Consider the following 21,319-nt stretch of genomic DNA (forward strand, 5'->3'; position numbering starts at 1 on the left):
AACAGGATAGGATACCTGATTTCGTCCTCATAAAATCTAGAATTGTAGTGCATGATTGAAAAATACCCCTCAACCTTTAAAAAAGGTGGTGGGAGGGTAACCCAAATAAAATATGTGTAACAGAAAAACAAGGATCTCTCTACAAGGAAATGAAAGTCATCCCAGGATTTTATAGTGGGAGCATGGTTAAAATACAATTTCTGGGCCAGTAATTACCCTCCACACACGTTTACATAGCATTTGTGGGTGTTCAGGTGAAAGTCTGGATGTGAACATCAAGTGTGGCTGAAATGGTTCTTTCCTAACGCGGATATTATAGGCACAAACCGCAGTGGTTTCTGCTTTTATCTCATCCACTGAACAGCAGAGATAAATGCTTTTCTCACATCCAAGAAAGGAAAGAATATAGATGGTTTCTGATCTTTTGCTAAATGTGCACAATTTTTTATGATTTCCTGAAACCCAAGGATTTCAAATACTTGCAATAAAATGTACTGGCCGCCGTGGAGATAAAGCTGGGCGGTGGCACCAGCTGGCATGCCCCTTGCGCTGCAGTCTTCACTCAGGCAGCAGGCCTGGGAGCGATGGCTCCGGCTGCATGTGCGACAGAGCCGGGGCGTGCTTGCAGTTTCATCTTCAGGGCAGCCTTGCTGCGCCGGAGAAGCGGGCCTCGGCAGGTTTCCCTCCCGCTCAGGCGCGCTGGATGGCAGGCGCCTTTGGCACACGCTGCTGAGGTGGTACAGCCGGTTAGTAAAATGCGGGCGGCCGCTCAGGGAAGCACTGGCAAGAAAGAGATTTCGATTTAGGGATCGGACGAGAACGGTGAAGTGGCAAGATGGAATGTGAGTGCCAAGGGAGAGAGTAAAAAAAGTCTAGAGCATCAGATTGTTCAAGACAGAATTTAAGGCAAGACATTCTACCGACAAAAATACAAAAAAGATAAAAGAGTAATCAGAGAAATAGAGAATAAAGACTTAAAGCAAGGGCGGGGGGGGGATGTTTTCAAAGCAGAAGCTGGTCAAGGAAATGGATACCTGTAGACAACTTTTTAAACGTGGAGCCTCAAACTGTTAATGGCCCCTACTAATTGCAGTGGGTGGCAGCGGGGAATGTCAGATGGCAGCTCTCAGAGTGAGCGGGTTCTGAGTGAGAATGATAGCCACAGGCCGCTCCCCCCAGGCTACGGCGCCCTCGACTTTGAGCGTGTCTTACACCCCAAAGAGCCCTTACAGTGGCCAAGGACCTAAAAATAAATTTCATAATAGTTACCTTAATAGCTTTATCTGGTCAATAATACACATTCTTTTTAGAGCTCCAAAGGGAATGGACACATAAAGTATCCAACTTAAAAATAAATTGAACTTGAGGAGTATGATTCTATAAAAAGAAGTGGAGCCAGAGCCAAGTCAGTAAATCCGATACTAAAATTCAAGGAAAACAGGAGCAGGGGCAGAAAATAAACGATTCTGACAAGAAAAATGGATAGAACTATAGTTATATAAGGAAGCCTATAAATACTCAGCACTATTATCTAACTACAAAACACCCAGAAATTGTAACTGCAGCTCTTAGCTCCAAGAAACCCAAGGACATTTGTGGTGGTGTGTTCCAAATGAAATGCACTTTATATTTTCTCTGATACACTCACTCCAGCAAACACGCAATTTTTTAACATCCATAAAATGACTATTTGGCATGTAAATATCACCTCATATCTACTTGGCAGTAACTTAATTATGCCATTTTCTTCCCCATTAGAATTATTTCTGAATTCTACCATTGTTAATAGTTTTCAGTTTAACAGAACATTTTTTTACATAATGACTTTCTCAGTCCCACCCTTTAAATACTTAACGCAAAATTTTACTCTAGGATACAGGACCCTCAAAGAGTGGGTGGGTAGAATTCAGGGTGTCTGTGTCCTTTGGTGAAAAAAAGTATACATTTATTTTTTCTGATGGCTACCTAAAAATTAGAATTTCTGTTAATTACAAATGTCGGCAACAATGAATAAAAGTATTAGTAGTACCGACAACTGTCATTAATAGAAATCACAGATATTTTCATGCTACATTATACATGTCTGAAAATATAATTTACATTTTTAACTAATGCGAAACTGTAGTAGACCTGCGACTACCTCTGTTATTTAATATGCTAATAGACAAGGACATATATTACTACAACACATTTTTAAATATTTTGATAATTAGGTTGGGCTTCTATTAAAAGCACTAAGAGAGATAGAGACAGAGAGAGGGAGCTATGTGCCTTCATCAATTTGATTAACATAAAAAATGCAAAGTAGATTATCACTTATTTAAACATAATGAACAGACCACTACATATATGTAATTCAAATTTAAACTGAATTAAAAAAATATATCAGAAAGGGTTGGTTTTACCCTTAACAGCATATAAGTAAAAAGGAGGCACTCTTTTACATGCTAGTGACAGCCTTTCTATTCCCAAGAATGTGATAGTACATACCGGGTTTAAACAACGGGAGCTAACTAGTCAGGTAAATTGTCTATAAGGCTGCTTTAATTACTAATAGAAAGGGACTTTTGAAAATATTCTACCTTAACCAGAGAGTATTAATATAAGTTAAATATCATGTCTGAGTTAATAACTCATGTTATTAATTAGTCATGCTTGTGAGAAATGGTAGTTAAAACTGAATTTTAAAATGATTGCAAGATATGTGGAGTAAACATAATCAATTTATGTATTTTCCTCATGTTTACTTTTTAATCTGTTAGCACAGGTAATTAACCTTGAATCTAGATTAAAGTGAATGTGATAGAAAGAGAAGTATGCTGGGGAAACCCAAGTTTATGTGCACATGGACGCTTAATTGGTGTTTGCTTATCTGTTCTAAGGATTATTAGGCACCTAAGCTACAAAGCTATTGGAAACAGAAATTAACAGCAACTACAAAAACAACTCTGGGTTAGACACAAAGTTCTTGATAAATTAATAATAAACATTTTGGAAATTATACATAAACTTTTTACCTTTGTATCATAGTTAGACAAATATGATACTTACCGGATGCTAGTTTTATGTTTGAAATATTAACACTGAAGACAAATGCCTCCACACTTTGTGCTGAAGCCTGTTGTTAAACAGAGGAGGATGCCCTGTGCCACAATTGGCATTTTTAAAAGTGAAAATATAAAACCAGTTCTTATATTGTAGAGAGAAAATAAACAGCAAGAGAAGAAAATTAAAGCTGGAGAAATCATTGAGGCGGGCCGTTCACCACAGTCCTTTTCTGTAGGTCTCCAGTTATAAAATGGTGCTAACTTCAAATTCATTTCTCCTAAGCTACTCCCCGCTGGTCATCATTTTGAACCTTAGAAGACTAAGGTATGACATGCTATGCCTCTTGCACAAAGAAGAGGTTCGAGATATACTTGTCAAATGTTGAATGAATAACAGCCTATGTTATTTTATTAATCCAGTCTACAAGCTATGGTAGAAACGATGAAGAACACACCCTGACTCACATTACTGCTCTGTGTCTTTGTAAACGTGGTGCCATGAGCCTTTCTTGCCCTCTTTCGTTAGTGCTCCACTCTGCTTAAGTCATCCATAGAAACAATGTCCCCAGCATATCATACCACAATGTTTATCATGATATTTTGGTAGTAGATACAACTGGGCCAAATACTGGCTCTGTGACTTTAGGGGAATTGCTTAACCTCTCTGAGTCTCAGTTGCTTCAATTAAAATTGGGGATAAATCTACTATTTATGGGGTTATTTTGAGGTTGAAATGCCTGATATATTTTCTTTGCAATAAATATGTGCAGGCTTTAATTTTATTCTTCAAGAATGTCTGTGAGAGAAAAGAAAGATTCGTACCTTTAGAGCAGAGAAGTTTCTTCATTTTACTTTCTGTATATAACACTTCATAAGAAACTAGTATTTATGCATGGTTTTCTTATATCTCACAATCAGATCAGGAAAAGAAGAGGCTAGGTGCTAAGCGACATTTCATGATTTTCCTTCCAATACATCCCCTTTATGTCCTTGGAAATCTGAAACAGTGAATATTAACATTTTTCTCACATTGATTGGAAAAATAAGTCATGATGAAACAGAAAAGGGTTATGCTGAGGATATGGGAAGCAGGCCTTATTCAATTTGGGTGGAAATGGTTTGTTACTTTACTCTCAGTTATAGACTTGAGGAAATGAGATTTCTTTGATTATTGCAACAAAATTGCCGCCAGCTAAAACTTCATCTCCATCTGACCTAAAGATAGGATTACTCGGATATTAAATTGGGAAAGAAACTTGATTATAAAGGCGCTTCCCAGAGTTGTAATCTGGTTTATCAAAGAGTTAATATGAGACTTTTCCATAGGAGATCCCTATTTTGTACCACAATGAGGAAAAGTGCCTGCCAGACACAGCCCAATTTTAAAAAGAGATTATTTAATTAGTAATTTTTATTTCCAGTGAGCCTGCAATATACTGTAGTTTATATTTCCCTCAGGCAGAGACTTACCTGACAATCTGAATGCCTTAGTGACAGAAACGCCTGATGATGGGTATGATATTAAGGAGATGCCAAGTGACATGACATTTTGAACCATTTTCAGTAATTTGCATGATTAATAATTGTGCTTATGTATGTATTGTAATTCTTATTAGAGAACATTTTGCATGGAAAATGGGGGTAGATATTCTATTCCCCTTTTACCCCCAGAATAAGAAGTGGATGCCTGGAAAATTTGGTTGAACATATGTTTAAATCTTGGGCTTCTGGGTAGTCACAGTGGAAGTCAGTCTCCCCCATTTGTGCCTTTTAACACTTCAGCTTTATAACAATAAATAACAATAACAACAACAACATAAAAGCTACCATTCACTAAGGGCATACTATGGTCATAGTTTACTATGTGCTTACCGTCTATTGTTTCTTCCCTATTCAGAAAACCTAGGGTGGGAGTTACTCTCCCTGTAAGCATATGATTCACTTATGGTTTTCATACTGTGCCATATATTGGCACCATCCCTATATTTTTTTAAATAAAGATACTTGGCACTGCATTTTCCTTTAACCAGAATTACAATGAAAACAGTCTTGATGAGCTGATATAATAGAAAATTTGCCAAGACTCAGTGAGTGACTTTACATATTCAGGAGTCCCCAGTTATATACATTTATTGTTACCTTAGTGATTTCCCAAATAAGTTACTTATATTTGTAAGTTGGATAATCTACTCAAATTGTGGACCTTTAATCTATTAATATAAGACAATTGTTTCTACTTTATTTTTATCTTTGCAGTTTTTGTTTAGCTGAGCAGATAACTTTTGAAAGCACTAAGCCACCAAATATATATTGTCAGAACACCCTGCCTGAGCAATTTATTGTTCACACAGTCATTTCTTTTTTCTGTAGTTAAAGAGGATTTGGGGAATTGAATAAAAATGTTAAATTAATGAAATATTGTCTTCCTAATGCCAGGTAAAATTTATATCCTTGGTTCTCTCTATTAATTTTTGTGTAATTTATCATTCCTGTGTATTAAAAATAATAGCTGTATCCTAATGACTATTACATTACGAAATAACTGATTTTACTATTTTTTGAAGCATTTGACTAAAGTGAAGGAATCCTAAGAAAATCAAGTCACTATTATTTGTAAAGGAATTTTTACAAATACTTCTTCCATCTCTGCTTTGGGTTAATGGCTGTGCATTATTTTATGTTTGTGATTTGATGACCTTTACTTGATTTCCGGTTGATTCTATAAATATACAACTAGGGTGATGAGCTATCCAACATGAGTAAAATGGTAAAATGGAAGCTTCTGGAGAAATTAGTGTTACATAGTTCCAAAATGAGAGAAATATTGAATTCCCTTTTAATTAAAAGCTTAAGGAAAAGCATGAAATTCATTTTGACTACTTTTTCAAAACTTACAACTTCCTAATGGGCAGTCATAGTATTATTTGTTGTTTAAAACTTTATATTTGTCATATATTTTTAACATTAGTTTATAAGAAGCATATCTATTTACTTAATCATTAGGCCGAACTACATAACAGTAATGTATTCTGTTCGAGCAGATCAGAGGATAGCGGTTTATTACATTATGGGTATTTTGTTGAACATAACTAATATGCTATACTCACTTTAGCAGCTGGAGATTTAAATATAGGTTTAAGAGTTTTAAATATCCTTACTTTTCTGAAATGTATATATGCATTATTAGCAGCTCTAATACAAACTTAAGAAGTTGATTTTTCTACAAATATTGTCCAACAAAAATAAACATTTAACCTGGAAACCACGTAATATCAGGGTCTAGTTTATCATTAAGTATAATGCACTTGAAAACAAGCAAAAGTCAAATTTCCTGTGTTAATAGGCTGACCTATATTCATTATGTTATAAAACACATCTAGTATGACTCCCTGTTATGAATAAGGGGTAATATATGAAAGCTGGCTTAGCTTCTGTAGGTTTAAAGTAAAATTGTTACTGTGTTAAATTCTCCTAGAATGTCCTTTCTATAAAATTTATAAATCATCCTTTTTTTTAGTAGCTTTACATGTTTTAAAATTCTGTGGTGAATTGTCCTTTTCAGAACTACCAAAGGCATCACACATTCTCTGTACAAAGCCTTTGTGATACTTTCTTCTCTAGGAATGTTTGATTAGGAAATGTGTTGTTATCAAGAATCCATCTTCTGCCTCAGCTCTATACTGGAAATGCTGGCAAAATATATGTTTTGTTTTATTTTGAAGGAGAAAACACTCTGGAGGGCAGACTTTTAAAAATTATTTGCAGGAATTTTTACTTTCCCCAACTTCAATACCTCTCTGACTATATGGGTCTACCTATTTATTTTCCATATGACAAACACTTCTTTAGGAATGAATGCATAATGCAGATGGCTCTAGAATGCAAATAAATCAAGCACCTACTGTGTCCTTCCAGGTTGCATCTTGCTCATCCCTTTTCCCACTGCCTTTCCGAAGTGCCCTGGCTTAACGAGGGCGCGTCCCGCCACACCTTGCCGTCTGCGCTGGCTTCCTGTTAGGTCCTTGAACTCCCTTTGGCCTTGGCACACTGTCTTCATACTTGACCTGAGATAACATCCGGTGTGAAGAAAAGCATAACTGCATTGCACAGAAAAAATGGCTAGATAGCTAATAATTGGATTTAGGACTGTGATTTCTCTCTCAAATAAAATGAGTATTTGACATGCCAATAATATTACTTAAAGCAAAACATCAGAGGCAGTGCCTCGTGGTACTTATCCTGATATGCATTTACAAAAAAGAAAAAAAAAAGATGTAAATCACTTATAAGTGTGAAAATGTGTCCTCTGCATAGCAGGCTTGAATATTTACATTTGGTATTCAACTCATGTCTTGAAGCAACTGAATCCCACCTTTAGCATTTACCTTGGCATTATACCCCTTTTAGCTCTTTCCTGCGCAGATAGATCTTTTGTTGGAAGCAAGAATATATCTGCAGGTTTTTGAATTGCAGGCTTTTGACTCCACAGACAAATGTTTCATCAAACCATGTTGTTATCTTTATAGTTGGTGGAAGATGAATTGTGCAGTTTAAGTGGAAGCCTGAGTACAAGTTCCTGAAATCTTGCCTGGCTGCAAAAGTGCATGCAGCACTTGAAAAACCCATATGCTGATCTCTGTTGAAAGAATGCATCTTAAGTAATTAAAATACACTCTTCTTCTGTCCTATAGTAACGCTGTGTACTGTCATAGGATGATAATCATATTAGAATTTTTGACTTTTGTGAATTATCTCAGCAAGAATTTTGGTTTTTGAATATTAGACTCTAGAGACCCTACTATTTAAAGAACAACAAACACCATCATTCTGCATCAATATGGTAAAAATTAGCTTTGGAAAATATTATTGGGCAGTTTCCTATTATAATTTAGTTTATTCATGGCTTTAATTTTTTCCTGAATTCAAAACAATTAATTTAAACTGATAATATATTATAATTGACTTGAGATAACACAGTGTGAAGAAAACAGCATAACCACGTTTTACATGAAAATAGCTAGATGGCTGATAATTGAGTTTGTAATTTTAAGAATGCTGGTTTTTATTGCAAACATGATATTTCCCCTGCTTCCAAGGGCTAATTCTTAGGTAGTTCAAGCATTCCAGCATACCAAGAAAGTATTTCTGATTTTTACCCCCACCTAATATGTTGAATCCTTAGCGTGATCATATCTATATTCAGAAGATTAATTCAGTTTCAACAAAGGAAGAGAAGTGATTCAAAAAAAGCAATGATTTATCTTAATTTAATTTAATCCACAATATTGAGAACAGACAAATTTGTAAGGCACTGTGTTTAGTGCTTTGGAAGCATAAATAATGCAAAAGGCATGAAAATAAAAGAAGTTTATTATCTAAGGGAAAAAATATGCACAAATAGTTGTTTCTCATCATTTATCTTGGACACCTATAAGCTTTCCAATATGGAAATAATAGAATGCAGTTTCTAATAGCGCAGGGAAAATTCTTTAGTGGCCACATAGCACAGAATCAGTCTTGAAGATTGTAAAGAAAATTAGCATTTACCTAGGCTAAGCAGCACATCTGATGCAAAGAAATAGCCTTTTCTCTAAGGCACACATGCATTTTATGTGCAATCCAAATAAGCTTAACTAAGTTTTGAAAACTGTATTGATGATTTTGCAATTATTAGTTTTCTAAGCAAGGTTACTCTGGCCATATGTGAAGTTTATGCCCTCATATAAAGAAGTAGTCTCTAGGTGTGGAGAGAAACAAACAACACCACATGCAATCTTCACTCTAAGTCCTTTTAAGGTGATCACTCCAGTGCCATGACAGGGGGCTGACACCCCAGAGGCTGCTCTGTGGGAATTTGTGAATGAGTGAGTGAAGGGAAGGCTGTGTGCATGTCCACCTTCACATCCTCACTGGTCCAGGGAGTTCCTTTGCCATCTCCCCTGTCTCCCATAACCAAAGCAGGACTTCTAACCTCTATACGTGACAACAGCCTTTCTTTCACATCCTGTCTTCATTCCCTCCCTTGTCCCCTTTCTTCCAATACCACTCCTCAACACCAGAAAATGACAGCCTAAGAGAAATCAGCAAATGTGTGGGGCTTAGAAGACAAGACTCACAAGAAAAAGAAAAAAAAAATCTTCAGGGATTCTTTTAAACCTTGGGCTACAGTGGCCTTGATCTTTCCCTCATCAAATTATCTGTGAAGCTCTTTATCTGACCTTCAGTTCTAAATGATAGTTTTGCTGTGTAGAGCAGTCTTGGTTGTAGTTCGATGTTTTTCATCACTTTGAATATTTCTTGCCGTTCTCTTCTGGCCCGCAAGGTTTCTGGTGAGAAATCAGCTGACAGTCATTTTGGTGCTCCCTCGTAGGTAACTAATTGCTTTTCTCTTGCTGCTTTTAAGATTCTCTCTTTGTCTTTAACCTTTTACATTTTAGTTATGATGTGCCTTGCTGTGGGCCTCTTTGGGTTCTTCTTGTTTGGAACCCTCTGTGCTTCCTGGACTTGTAAGTCTGTTTCTTTACCCAGATAGGGGAAGTTTTCTGTAATTATTTTTTTCAAGTAGGTTTTCAATTTCTTGGTCTGTTTCTTCCCCTTCTGGCACCCCAATAATACAAATGTTGGGCCTCTTGAAGTTGTCCCAGAGGCTCCTTATACTATCTTCCTATTTCTGGATTCTTTTTTCTTTTTGCTCTTCTGATTGGGTGTTTTTTGTTTCCTCATGTTCAAAATTGCTGATTTGATTCTCAGTGTCCTCTACTCTACTGTTGATTCCCTATAAATTATTCTTCATTTCATTTCATGTAGCCTTCATTTCAAATTGTTACTTTATTATGTCATCGATTTTCTAAGTTATTTTCGTAATAATATGCTTAAGCATCCTTATAAACAAAATTCTGAACTCTGTGTCTGTTAGCTTGCTTGGATCTATTTCATTTAGTTCCTCTTCTAGAAATTTCTTCTGTTCATTCCTTTGTGACATGTTTCTTTGCTTCCACATTTTGGCTGCTTTCAGGTGTTTGTGTCTATGTATTAGGTAGAGCTGCTGTGTCTCCTGGAATTTGTAGAGTGGCTTTGTGTAGTAGGTGTCCTGTAGGGTCCCGTGGCTCAGCCTCCCCAGTCACCTGAGCTGGGCCTTCTAGGTGCTCCCCTGTGCGGGCTGTGTGCACTGTCCTGTTGTAGTTGAGCCTTGGTTGCTGTTGGCGTCACTGGGAGGAATTGACCCCCAGGCCAATCGACTGTGAGAACCAGCTGCAACTACAGACACAGAGCTGCTGTGCTGGAGACACCCCTATGGAGCAGGATTTACTTCAGTGGAGCTGTGGTGTTCACCAAGTGCGCCCCTTGAGTGTGTCACTCATGGAGGTGGTAGGGTTGTAATCCAGCCTGGTCGAGTCTGAGCACCGGGTGCACTGTCTCTGGGGCCTCCCGGGAGGTGCAAAGTCAGCCTCTGCCAGTGCCTTGCCCAGGGCCACCCAGCATGAGCTACACAGCAAACCGCAGGTGGCTGCTACTTGTGCTGGGCTTGGAGGTGTCCAGGAGAGGTCAAGCTATGAGCCAGTGCAGGCTGCCGCTAGTGCCAGGCCTGGGGCTGCTTATCAAGCCGTATGGGGAACACTGCTGCTTGTTTGAGAGATTTTAGGAAAGTCCTAAGCATGAGGCTCGAGAGGCCACTTGCACAGAAAAGCCCCTGGCAATGGCCTGGATGAGCTGCAGGTGGGGAGGGCGGGGCCTCCGGGAATCACAGGGCGGGGCCAAAGGTGGGAGTCAGGTGCTGGCGATTCAAACATGGCGCCTGCCTGCGGGCTGTGTGCGGGGAGGACTCGCCACAGGAGCCGTGGCCTCCGCCAGCCCTTCTGCCTGGGAGGAAGCCGCCCTCCGCCTCTCGCCCGGATCTCAGGCAGGTCAGTTCCTCCCCGAGTGTCCCGGGTCCTTTCAGGCTGCTGCCCGGCGCTGGGCTCAGAGGGAGCGTCCGAGTGAGTCCGTGCCGGGCCCTTTGGAGGAGCTGCTGGGGCTCCCGCAGCCTCCGCGACCCTCAGGGACAGTCCCCGCTGGTTTCACAGCCCCAAGTTGTGGGGACGTCTCTTCCTGGCCCTGGAGCCCTGGGCTGGGGGCCTGCTGTGGGGCTGGGACTCCTCCCTCCTCCGGGAAACCTCCGTGGCCGAGATGTCCTCCCGGGTTTCAACCGCGGCACCGGGTGTGGGTCCACCGCCTCATGTCCGGGATTCAGCCCCAGTCTGTCCGTGTCTCCACCCCTCCTACCGGTCTCTATGCTTTTTCAGTCCCCTGGTTGTAGGGCTTCCAACCAACCAGATTTCAGGGGACTCTGAGTGACGGTGGTTCTGTATGTTAGTTGTGATTTTGTGGTTGCGGGAGGCGGCGGGTGCAGCTGTGACCTACGCCGCCATGTTGATTCCTCCTCCCTCACCGAATTAGAGCCTGGTCTCAAGACAACTCTAAAATAAAACAAAAGCTTGGAATAAAGGAAAGGCTGCTGTCCAAGTGGCACAGAGAGAAGTTTATGCTTGAATCAGCGTTAATTTCTGCAGTACTGGAGATTATCAGTAATCCGTTCGCCAGCCTCGTGTTCAGCACAATTATCATGCTAAGCTGAGCACAGCAGAGGACTCACAGTCCTGTAAGAAGATGAGCTGCTTGGAGAAAGAGAGGACAGGAGATGTTTAAGGGAGATTTGTTTTTTACATGGCTTTAATTTGAAATCCTTTCATTCTGAAGAGGCCTGGATATTGAGATAGAGCAAATGAAAGCAGTATCCTGTTATGGATTCAGCCGCGCATTTCACTTACGTGAAAGGCTTAATCGGTACACTCAGGAGCAAAATGTGAGACATCTTGAGGCACTGCCTACTTGTCCAGCCACAAGATCAATAAAACGCAGGCGCCATTCTTTGCCACACTCCAGAGGATGAGTTTGCGGAGCGGGAAGGACTTCACTTTGAAGCTGTTTTACTCACAGGGATTTGGCAAAAGTGGAGAAGTGCTCTGGGGAGGGCAAGGGAGGCTGCGCCCCAGCAGCTGTTCTTGCTCAACCTGCCAGGTGACACCCCTCACTTGTTCAGTCAGTCTGAACAGGGGGGCCTCAGGTCAGAAGGCATTTCCAGGCCACTGGGGCAATTTAGGCAATGCACTTATTTTAATTGACTATGTAAATGATGCCTAAAAGCCTCTGGCAATCGATTTTAATTGGACTCCATCTAGGATTATTGTTAAACCTGACAAAGGCAAGCACAATACCAAAGATGCATAAACACAGATCTAATGATCAGAAATGACTCCCTGTAGTCTCCTGCCATATTCATCACTGATCAAATTGCTACCAGGTCCACTCTAGGGATAACAGTGGACAATTTCAGAAATACCTGCTGGCTGAGTGGTAACTGGTTGAAAGAGAAGTAACCCATGCATGCGACTGTCGGTTTGTTTCTTTCATTACTAAAGAAATGCTCTCCCTCTCCCCTCGGCATACGGATGATTTCTAAAGGCATCTGTATCAGTGTACTCTTGCGAGAGTAGGTGAAATTATTTTTAATTTATAAAATGAGTTACTCAAATAGACTATTACCATGTTAACTGTAATTTTTACTGTTTATTTAACTTTCATATTTATCTCATAATTAATTTCTCCTGTAAGTATTTATTAGGTGTCTGCTAAGCTCGAGGCTTGCTGCTAGGTACTATGAGGGATGTAATCCCTGCCAAAGGGGCTCCCCGTTTTGTGGGACAATAGATGGACACACATGATACACATGGATGAGTTGTGGAGCAGGGATGTTCTGGATATGGCTTGAGCATAGAAGCAGGTTTTCACTTTTCAGTTCTGTCCCTGCAGCCTGACTGATGTGACTAACCCACCAGGTCCAGCATGGCTATAGCAGGTGGGACAAAAACAGGTCCTCCCAAGTTCAATCCAGCAGCAAGAATAATTTTTGATAAAATTGTAAGGGAGGACTTAGATTCAATGCTGTTATTTTTGAGACATGTCCAATCCCAATGAAAGGGAGCGCTGTCTCTGCTGACTGTCACCTCTGAAGAAACTTCATTTCTTTCCTCCACCCTACATCTTATTATTACTAGCTCTGAAAAACAATTTTACCTTTTAAATAAGCTTTGAACTATTTCTCTTTCTCATATCTCTTTCACACCCACATCATATTTCACCTGGACAATTGTGTCAGTAGTTTTGTCTTCTCTTAAATCTGCCCTCCACAATATAGCAGGAATTCTCTACATTAAATTAAAATGTAGCTGTAGTTAGAATCCTTGAGCAACGCCCTTCACTGGATGAATCATGTTCTCTCAGCAAGCTCTTCAGCAAAATACAGTGGAACCTGGGTTTTTGAATGTGATCCGATCCGGAAGGCAGTTCCAGTTCTGAAGCGTTTGAAAGCTGGGGTACCACTGTAATCTAGATTTCTCTACTTCGTCGCCCCACCTTGACCATTCCCCACCAACCCATCTTGGTCTCCAACACTGACCTGCCTGTACTTCCCTAATCAGGCCAGGCTGCTTCCCGGCTGCTCAGCCCCCCTCCCTCCCTCACTGTACTGGCTCCCACTGTTTGCCAGCACAGCCTTCCCTGAACCCCAGGCTGGGTTACAATTCCTCCCTGACTCTCCCATTGAATCCTATGCACCCACCATGAGATATTATATTAAAATGTTTTTATTTCTGAGTATGTCTCTCTCACTGGACAGAAAGCTCTGTGAGGAAACCAGTACAGTAAACCCAGCAGAGGTGCCACTCCTGCCCCTCACTCAGTAATCATATTTAATGTCACTTCTCAGAAAGGCCATCACCGATCACTGACACACCCTCACCGTCTCTTATTCATTACTTGCCACTTTAGGGTATGTCCTTATTTATTTGTCTGTTTATAGCTTGTTTCTCCACTAGAATATGATTTTGAGATTTGAGACCTTTTCTGACTTGGTCATCCCCATATCTCCACCACCTAGAAAAGTTCCCGATATATAGTAGGTCTTTAATAAATGTGTATTTTTCAAAACTGAGATAAATGAATAGACGATGTGGGGAAAGATGGATTGATGGATAGATGGACATATAATAAGAGGTCATTAAATTACTCAAGACTGAATTAGCCTATTTATATTAAACAGTAATAGGTTAATAGGGACACTATAATACCTCAATATTTACTTCTGTGACTCACTGCCATAGACTATCACCTACTTTTTTAATGTATCCCAATGTGTGAAAAGCCTGTTATATCCCAAACGCCACTAACAATATTCTATGTTTCCTTCATGTTAATTCTCCTGTCTTCTTTCTTAGTGTGTGTATGTACATCTCTCATCAAATAACAGCAGAGGAGACAGATCCAGAATCGGCCTGTGAAGAATTGCCGAACTCTTTGCTTTATCAGTTGATATTTTCTGTTTATGACGCAGAGCATTTTGGCTTAAATTCCAGACTCACGTTTTACGAGTTTAACTTCCCTCCTCACAAGTTTCCTCAGTTATTATATAGTCAGGATAAGCTTTATTCCTTAAAATATTATTTTGATTATGCGAGGAAATACATGTGGATACTCTTTTCAAACTTGAGAATGCTCACATAATATTAAGTTTCTCATCAAGTAGTATTTCATACCCTCCCCTTCTCTGTTTGATGGTGATAGCACTGTATAGCTCCCTATTATCTTTCTTTGTAGGCTCTTATTGTTCACTTAAGGTCACTTAATCTTAGGTATATAATTATTTGCATTCTAAATTGCAACGCCTTCATTAGTAGTCATAACTGTTGAATTTAATAGTCCGTTGGGGAGGTGGATAACACAGGCAAAAGGAAATTGGATTTTGAACCTCTTAATATGATGACATCCATTGTGTTGTGGTCCAGATGATTAGTGGAGAAAGCTTCTGTACTGACAACTTTCCAGTGTGAAATAAAGTATGAGATTTTGATTTGCTTATTAGTTTACTGTTTAGAAAAAAAGGCCCCGATACCAATATTCACACATAATTATTGAGCTCTTCCTCTGTAGAAGCCACCGTGTGCATTTAAGGAAGTAACAGTTTAAATACCCAGCACCTCTTCCATCAGAGCTAAAGGCCAGTGTGTCCTCAACTCTAAAGAGAAACATGCATGTGAACTTACAGAACCAAGCTCATTATTTTTTAACAATTTGTAGTTACAAAGGCAAAGCACTTTTACCTTTTATTTCCTCACAAATGGTGAATTAGGTGTTATCATAACTCTGATTTTTAAAATGAAAAAAATTGAGGAGCACTAACCGGTAAGGAAGTAAGCTGATGCCCCCCGGCCTCATGCCTCATTCAAGAAACACCGTCCCCCTGTCCCCACCCCCACCACATCAGGTTTCTTCTGCTGGGTTTTGCTGATTGGCATGTACAGGATGTAAATGAAGGTTGTAAATACTTTTTTAAAAAGCATGTAGAATTCAGGACTGAGTACAGAAATACAGTATTTGTATATTTGACATCACCAGACAGCTTATTGTGAAAATACTTTGTAAACTGTGAAGCCATATATATATATATATATCATGTCATTTTTTTTTTTTTAATTGTATTTTGGTTGAATAAATGACTAGTGAGGACATGACAAAGATCGGGAGCTTTATCGCAGAGTAAAAATATCTATGCAAATTTATTTTTTAAATTATTTATTGGTGTTTGGCTTATATAATAATGCTCACAGACATTGTGTTTATTGCTATGTAAGTTAATAAGGGGAGGTTAGTTGCTTAAGAGTACTGATGAAGTAGACTTATTAAACAGTGTGTTTTGAGGTCAGATCACTTTTTAAATTGCTACAAATTCAGTGAAGGTGTCCAATTCAGTATAAGGTTTTTAGAAGTACACAGTATAGAGTTCTTTCTAAGACTGTCATGCAGTTTGATTAATCAAAGCTAACTCTCTAGCTCTGCCATTCTACTGCCTGGCCTGCAATGCATGGCCTTCCTGCCTGCTGCATTTTCCCACCCAAACACTGTACAAATCAAGGACAGGGATACTCGAGACTCATCTCATGGCAATAGTCCTAAAAAATCAGCCTCCTAAAGTTCTTTAAAATCAAAGTGTCATAATGAAAGTCTTAGTGCTTTTATGAAGTCTGTAAACATCTTATAAAATGGAAAGTAAAGCAAGAATCCAAAGACTCGGCATTTGAGTTGTCAATGTTAATTATTTTGGAATGTGAAAATCAGCCGATTATCTGTGGGTCCTAATACTGAAATTCTAAAAATGGATGCTTCTTAATTTAATGACTTCAAAGTGATATAGTGCACCTTCATGAAGTGCTGAACTCTCTAATTACATGTTTTAGAAAGGATCTTAGTATCTAAATTTAACTTAGCAAGTGAATGCTTTGTTAATCATTAGTTTAAAAAGGCAATTTTTGGTGTATTAATGTCATTTTACTAATAAAATCTGATTAAGATGATAACTTATCCACAGATTTTTACCCTTTTTATATACAGTGTTTAAAAGCTTTTAAGCAATTGGAGAATTGTTAGTCATGTGCTTAGAGCTATTTATTCTTCACTCATGGGATAGGAAAAAGAGACATATTTATGCTTAATGGAAAAAATGGTCACCAATGAGAAACATCTTTGTAAATTTTGAAAATATTATAATCCAGCTGCAGAATTCTTTCTTTCCTATTTTTAACCTCAAAATGATGTAAGTATTTAATTACAGACAAATGCCAGACTTCAGTAGTAATTAAAATCTATAAACTATGCTGGTGGCAAATGCTGACCAAGTTGACTTCTATAGAGTGGCATTTAATCATGGCAGTGTGGTCCTTTCATATTTTCAGAAATTCTGACAAATTATTGTAGTGTATTTTATAATAGGATTATTATATTTATTATACAAATCTAATTTGGCAAAAGTTGAGTATAGTTTATGAAATGTTAATGAAATTAAGAAAACTAGATGTTATTTTTTATTATTTATAATACTACCTATGACTTTTTTCAAAACTGAATTTAAAATAAATGTCCGATCTGGTGAAATTTTATAAAATAATTATAAAAGTCAAATATATGTGATATAAATATACATAATTTTTAGATGGGTTGACTTCCAGTTCTGTTTTTAAAATGTAAACAAGTTTGTTATCTGAGAACATATCATTTGAGTATTTTATGCTTTAATCTTAGTATTTTAAATTTTTATTAGGAAATTTCTCTTAAATTTTCAAGATACAAATTTAAAGAAAAATAAGAGAAGAAAGTTAAATAGAAGTGCAGAATCCCAATATGTAGTTGTGAATTTTGAAATTAAAAAATTAGAAATATAAATATTTTAATATCTTGATTTACTGAGTGGTATACATACAGTTGTGTATAATGTCAGAGAGTTTACCTGCTTACTTTATCAAAATAATGTGTCAACATATCTTCTATTATTTATAACATATCACAAGTTATTATTATACTGTTTTTAAATGTTGACAGATTTCCACCTTGTTTTTTGTTTGTGGAATCATAACTGACACTGGTTATAAAAATTTAAGTTAAATTTATAGTACTGAAAAGTGATAAGTCAGTGTGAAAATGATTTTGATACAAACTCAGAGGAAGGCTAGAAAAGAAATAATAGATCAACAGATATTTATTGAGAACTTATGATTTATGAGGCATGCTATTCCCTAGGAATATGAAATATGAGATAGGCCTTTTAAGGACATTACACTTTTGTTGACATGATCAGCAACCAAAAGATAATTGTACATAATGCAGAATCATAATGCAGAAGGGAAGTGTCTGTTCAGATGCCACACTCAGAAAGAAAAAAGAGTGTCATGAGGAACAAGACATATTTCTTTTATGTAGTGATCCATCACATCTGTAAAGTACATGGAGCTTAAGTGGCACCATGGTACAATTCAAAATCATTTAAAAAATATGTCTCATCAAATCTAACTGTCACATTTCAAATATGGGTTATTTCTAATAACACTCACATTTTTGTGTGATTTGTTCCCAGAATGCTCGGGCCCATTGGGAATTGAAGGTGGAATCATATCAAATCAGCAAATCACAGCTTCATCTACCCACCGAGCTCTTTTTGGACTCCAGAAATGGTATCCCTACTACGCTCGCCTTAATAAGAAGGGGCTTATAAATGCCTGGACAGCTGCAGAAAATGACAGATGGTCATGGATTCAGGTAACAGATGGGTTAGGGACAAGGTTACTGCCAAAGAATGACTGTTCAGTCGTTTCAGAAAGAACACAGTGAGAGCCCAAATGTGACTTTTCTTCATGGTCACAGAAGAAAGGATAATTTAGTTAAGAGTGCAAATTGGCTATCAACTCTGAAACTGTGGAAAACATACATTCCATTGGAAAGTGTGTTTAGAAGGTTATTTTTTTTTAATTTGTGGGTTATAAATATCAGTATTTTAAAGTGCACATCAAAGAAAGGGGTTTTTACAGTAGCTAAATATGTTTCAACATATGCTTTCATTTATTATCATCAGCCAGCTATTTTTTAAAACTGGAGAAAACGATGATAGACTGGGATACTGAGTGATTTCCCAAAGATACAAAGGATGGTAGCAATGCTAGCACCTTATATTACATTCAGTCAAATGCTTTTTGAGCACTTAGCTGAAGTGAGACAGTAAACTGCATAGTAGGAGGGCACAAATGTGCTCAAACCAGTTTTCTGTGAAAAGATTATTCCTTTCTTTGAGTGGGGCATGAGCACATAAACAAAAGCTAACAAGTCACTGATATGTGCAAAAGAGAAGGAAAATCCAGTAGACAATGGAGTCAGAGAAAGAAGTAATTAGTTATGAGAAAGCCTCATGGGGAAGATAGAGTTTGAGGTAGGCCTTAGAAATGGCTTTCAGCAGAGACTGGAAGCCTAGGGAATAGCGTGGTCAAAGATGCTGGGTGGAAGCCTGGGGAACAGCAGGAAGAAAGTCGTGGTTTCCGTGTAGGGTGATGGAGAAATGTGTTCACTTTAGTGTGTGAATTTAGTGTGCCCCAGGATTCATACACCCTATGAGATTTGGCCTATTCCTTCGGAACAGGGGCTGTTACAGAACCGTGATTTGTTTAGGTCGCTGATCTGTTGTATCTGTTTACTGCATACTTTGTGTCAAGGTAATTTTTAGCATGGGAATCTTTGATGGACATTATTAGGTGCAATGTATAGAGGCTGCCTTACATGCAGTTGATAGGACTAAACATTGACTTGTGGCCAAACAGCTTGACTTCCATACTTTAGGAACAGGGCCAATGTCTCCTTCAGATGTTTTCTTTGTTCGTGTTTCTTGTGAATTTTTGCATACCTATATACATTTCTCTTATCTATATGACTCCATGTGGTTACCTGATAGTTTTGTCTTGTTTTATGAATTTATATTTGCATACATTTGAAGAATATGCTTCTTAAATTACATGTGATTTTTCTAATCTATAGCCACATGTGCAATGAGAATTCCAGGTAAAGGAAATGGCACATCTGTGCAGTTTCGATCGTAGACTAATGCATATTCAATTACAATTTAAAATAGACCCCAAGAACGTGGTTGCATTCTATTTGCTAAGAATTATTCCAGAGACCACTTTTTTACTTGACTATTATGAAATGCATTAGTGGAATTGAGGTCATGATAAAACTTTAGAAATTAAGATTTAGAACAGACTTTGCAGAGCAATTGAGAGATGATGTCACGAGTTTGCATGGAGGTTTCTGTTTGGCAGATTGTGTTTGTGAGCTTCAGTGACTGCCATGTTTCAGTAAACTACAAATAACACACTTTTGCCATGTTACCTCTGAGAAACCCTGTATTAAAGGTTCATGTCCAGATATTTCACTCCAGTTTGTCCCAGTTTGTTGCTTATGCATCATTATGCCTCTCAAAGTATGGATGAGTTTTAAGTTCTTTCTAACTCATGATTATAGGTAGATAAATACAGCTTGAACAACCTAAGTAGAACATTTAACTATTTCTTTTACTTTTAAGGGCAGCGTGTTATGATTACTGTTATTATTATTGTTTTGCTATTAGTGTGAGGATCATAATGAGCTCTTAGCGAGTAACAGTGAAAGTAAATAAAAAGGGTTTCATATTAGATGAAGATATTTTGCAGATAATGGGAGGAAAACTGAAAACTCACCATTGGTATTCAGTAATGTTTGTGATTATGTTCAGAGTATAGGTTATGTTATTGTATTATTTAATAACTTATTTTCTAAGTTATTTTTCTAAAACATAAAAGGTTATTTCTTTCTTAAGGGAAATTCATATCTAAGAGACTCTAGGAGGACAAATCATGTACCAAATTTTCTGTGTTGAACATTATTAATTTCCTTTGTCATTTAATTTTTTGATTTATAATCAGTCCTTCAAATAAAACATTTGAGCACTGTGCTTATACTCACTGAAAATGAGCACAGTATTCGTCTAGCCTTTCCTGTGTATGACAGTCATGCACTAATTAGTCAATATCATTTTATTCCTTGTCTTGATGAAATAAAGTTTGAAATCACTATTTTAAATGTACACACCCAGCGTGCAATTATTGACAGCATGAATGTTAATTTGTAGCTGGTTTCAAATTTACAGGGTTGGTCTAGTGAATACAGTTAAACAGAAACCTGTTGGGTTCTTTTTTTTTTCCCCCTTCAAATTTTTCTAATCTTTATTTCCTCAAATGAATTTTTTTCAACTAATAAATCAGCACCTTAAACACTGACTGGTTCATCAGCACCGTGGAATATCAATTTCTCTTTCTGACAGACATGTTAGAAATAGCTGCTTTGCACAGTTCTGGAAATATGTCTGGGGTTAGCTCATATAAAAATGTAAAAACTTATTTAAACCTTCTGGGTATTTGGCTAACTAACTTAGGTCCAGGATGACTATTTGTTATTTATTTTTAAAGAATTATTTTCTGTTATTTTTCTTCTTTTATAGCTACATGTAGTGAAATATTATATTTTTAAAAATTTCTGAGGTAATTTTGTTTTAATGTATTTCCAACTTCATTTTTCATCTGTTCAACAAACATGTACTGAACAAATGCCTCCACTGTGTTCTAGGCATTAGAAAAAAGACAGCACTTGACTTCAAAATGCTCTCAATATAAGATATAAAAAAGTGCCCAGCCAGGTGTGGCTCAGCGGTTGAATGTCAACCTAGGATCCAGGAGATCGGGGTTCGATTCTCAGTCAGGGCACATGCCCAGGTTGAGGGCTCGATCCCCAGTTGGGGGAGTGCAGGAGGTAGCTGATCAATGACTCTC

General features: G+C 37.9%; 1 protein-coding gene across 2 annotated transcripts in view; it reads left to right on the plus strand.

The window, feature by feature from the left end:
* The window catches only part of EDIL3 (EGF like repeats and discoidin domains 3), a 353,968-nt gene that overhangs the window by 210,841 nt on the left and 121,808 nt on the right, over positions 1-21,319 (plus strand). For both annotated transcript variants that reach the window (XM_081131478.1, XM_081131479.1), the window contains one exon: positions 18,046-18,227. In XM_081131478.1, the coding sequence (XP_080987604.1) occupies positions 18,046-18,227 (182 nt within the window). The remainder of the gene's footprint in view (positions 1-18,045; positions 18,228-21,319) is intronic.

Source organism: Miniopterus schreibersii, assembly GCF_964146895.1.
Source record: "Miniopterus schreibersii genome assembly, chromosome: 3".
NCBI classification, from domain to species: domain Eukaryota; kingdom Metazoa; phylum Chordata; class Mammalia; order Chiroptera; family Miniopteridae; genus Miniopterus; species Miniopterus schreibersii.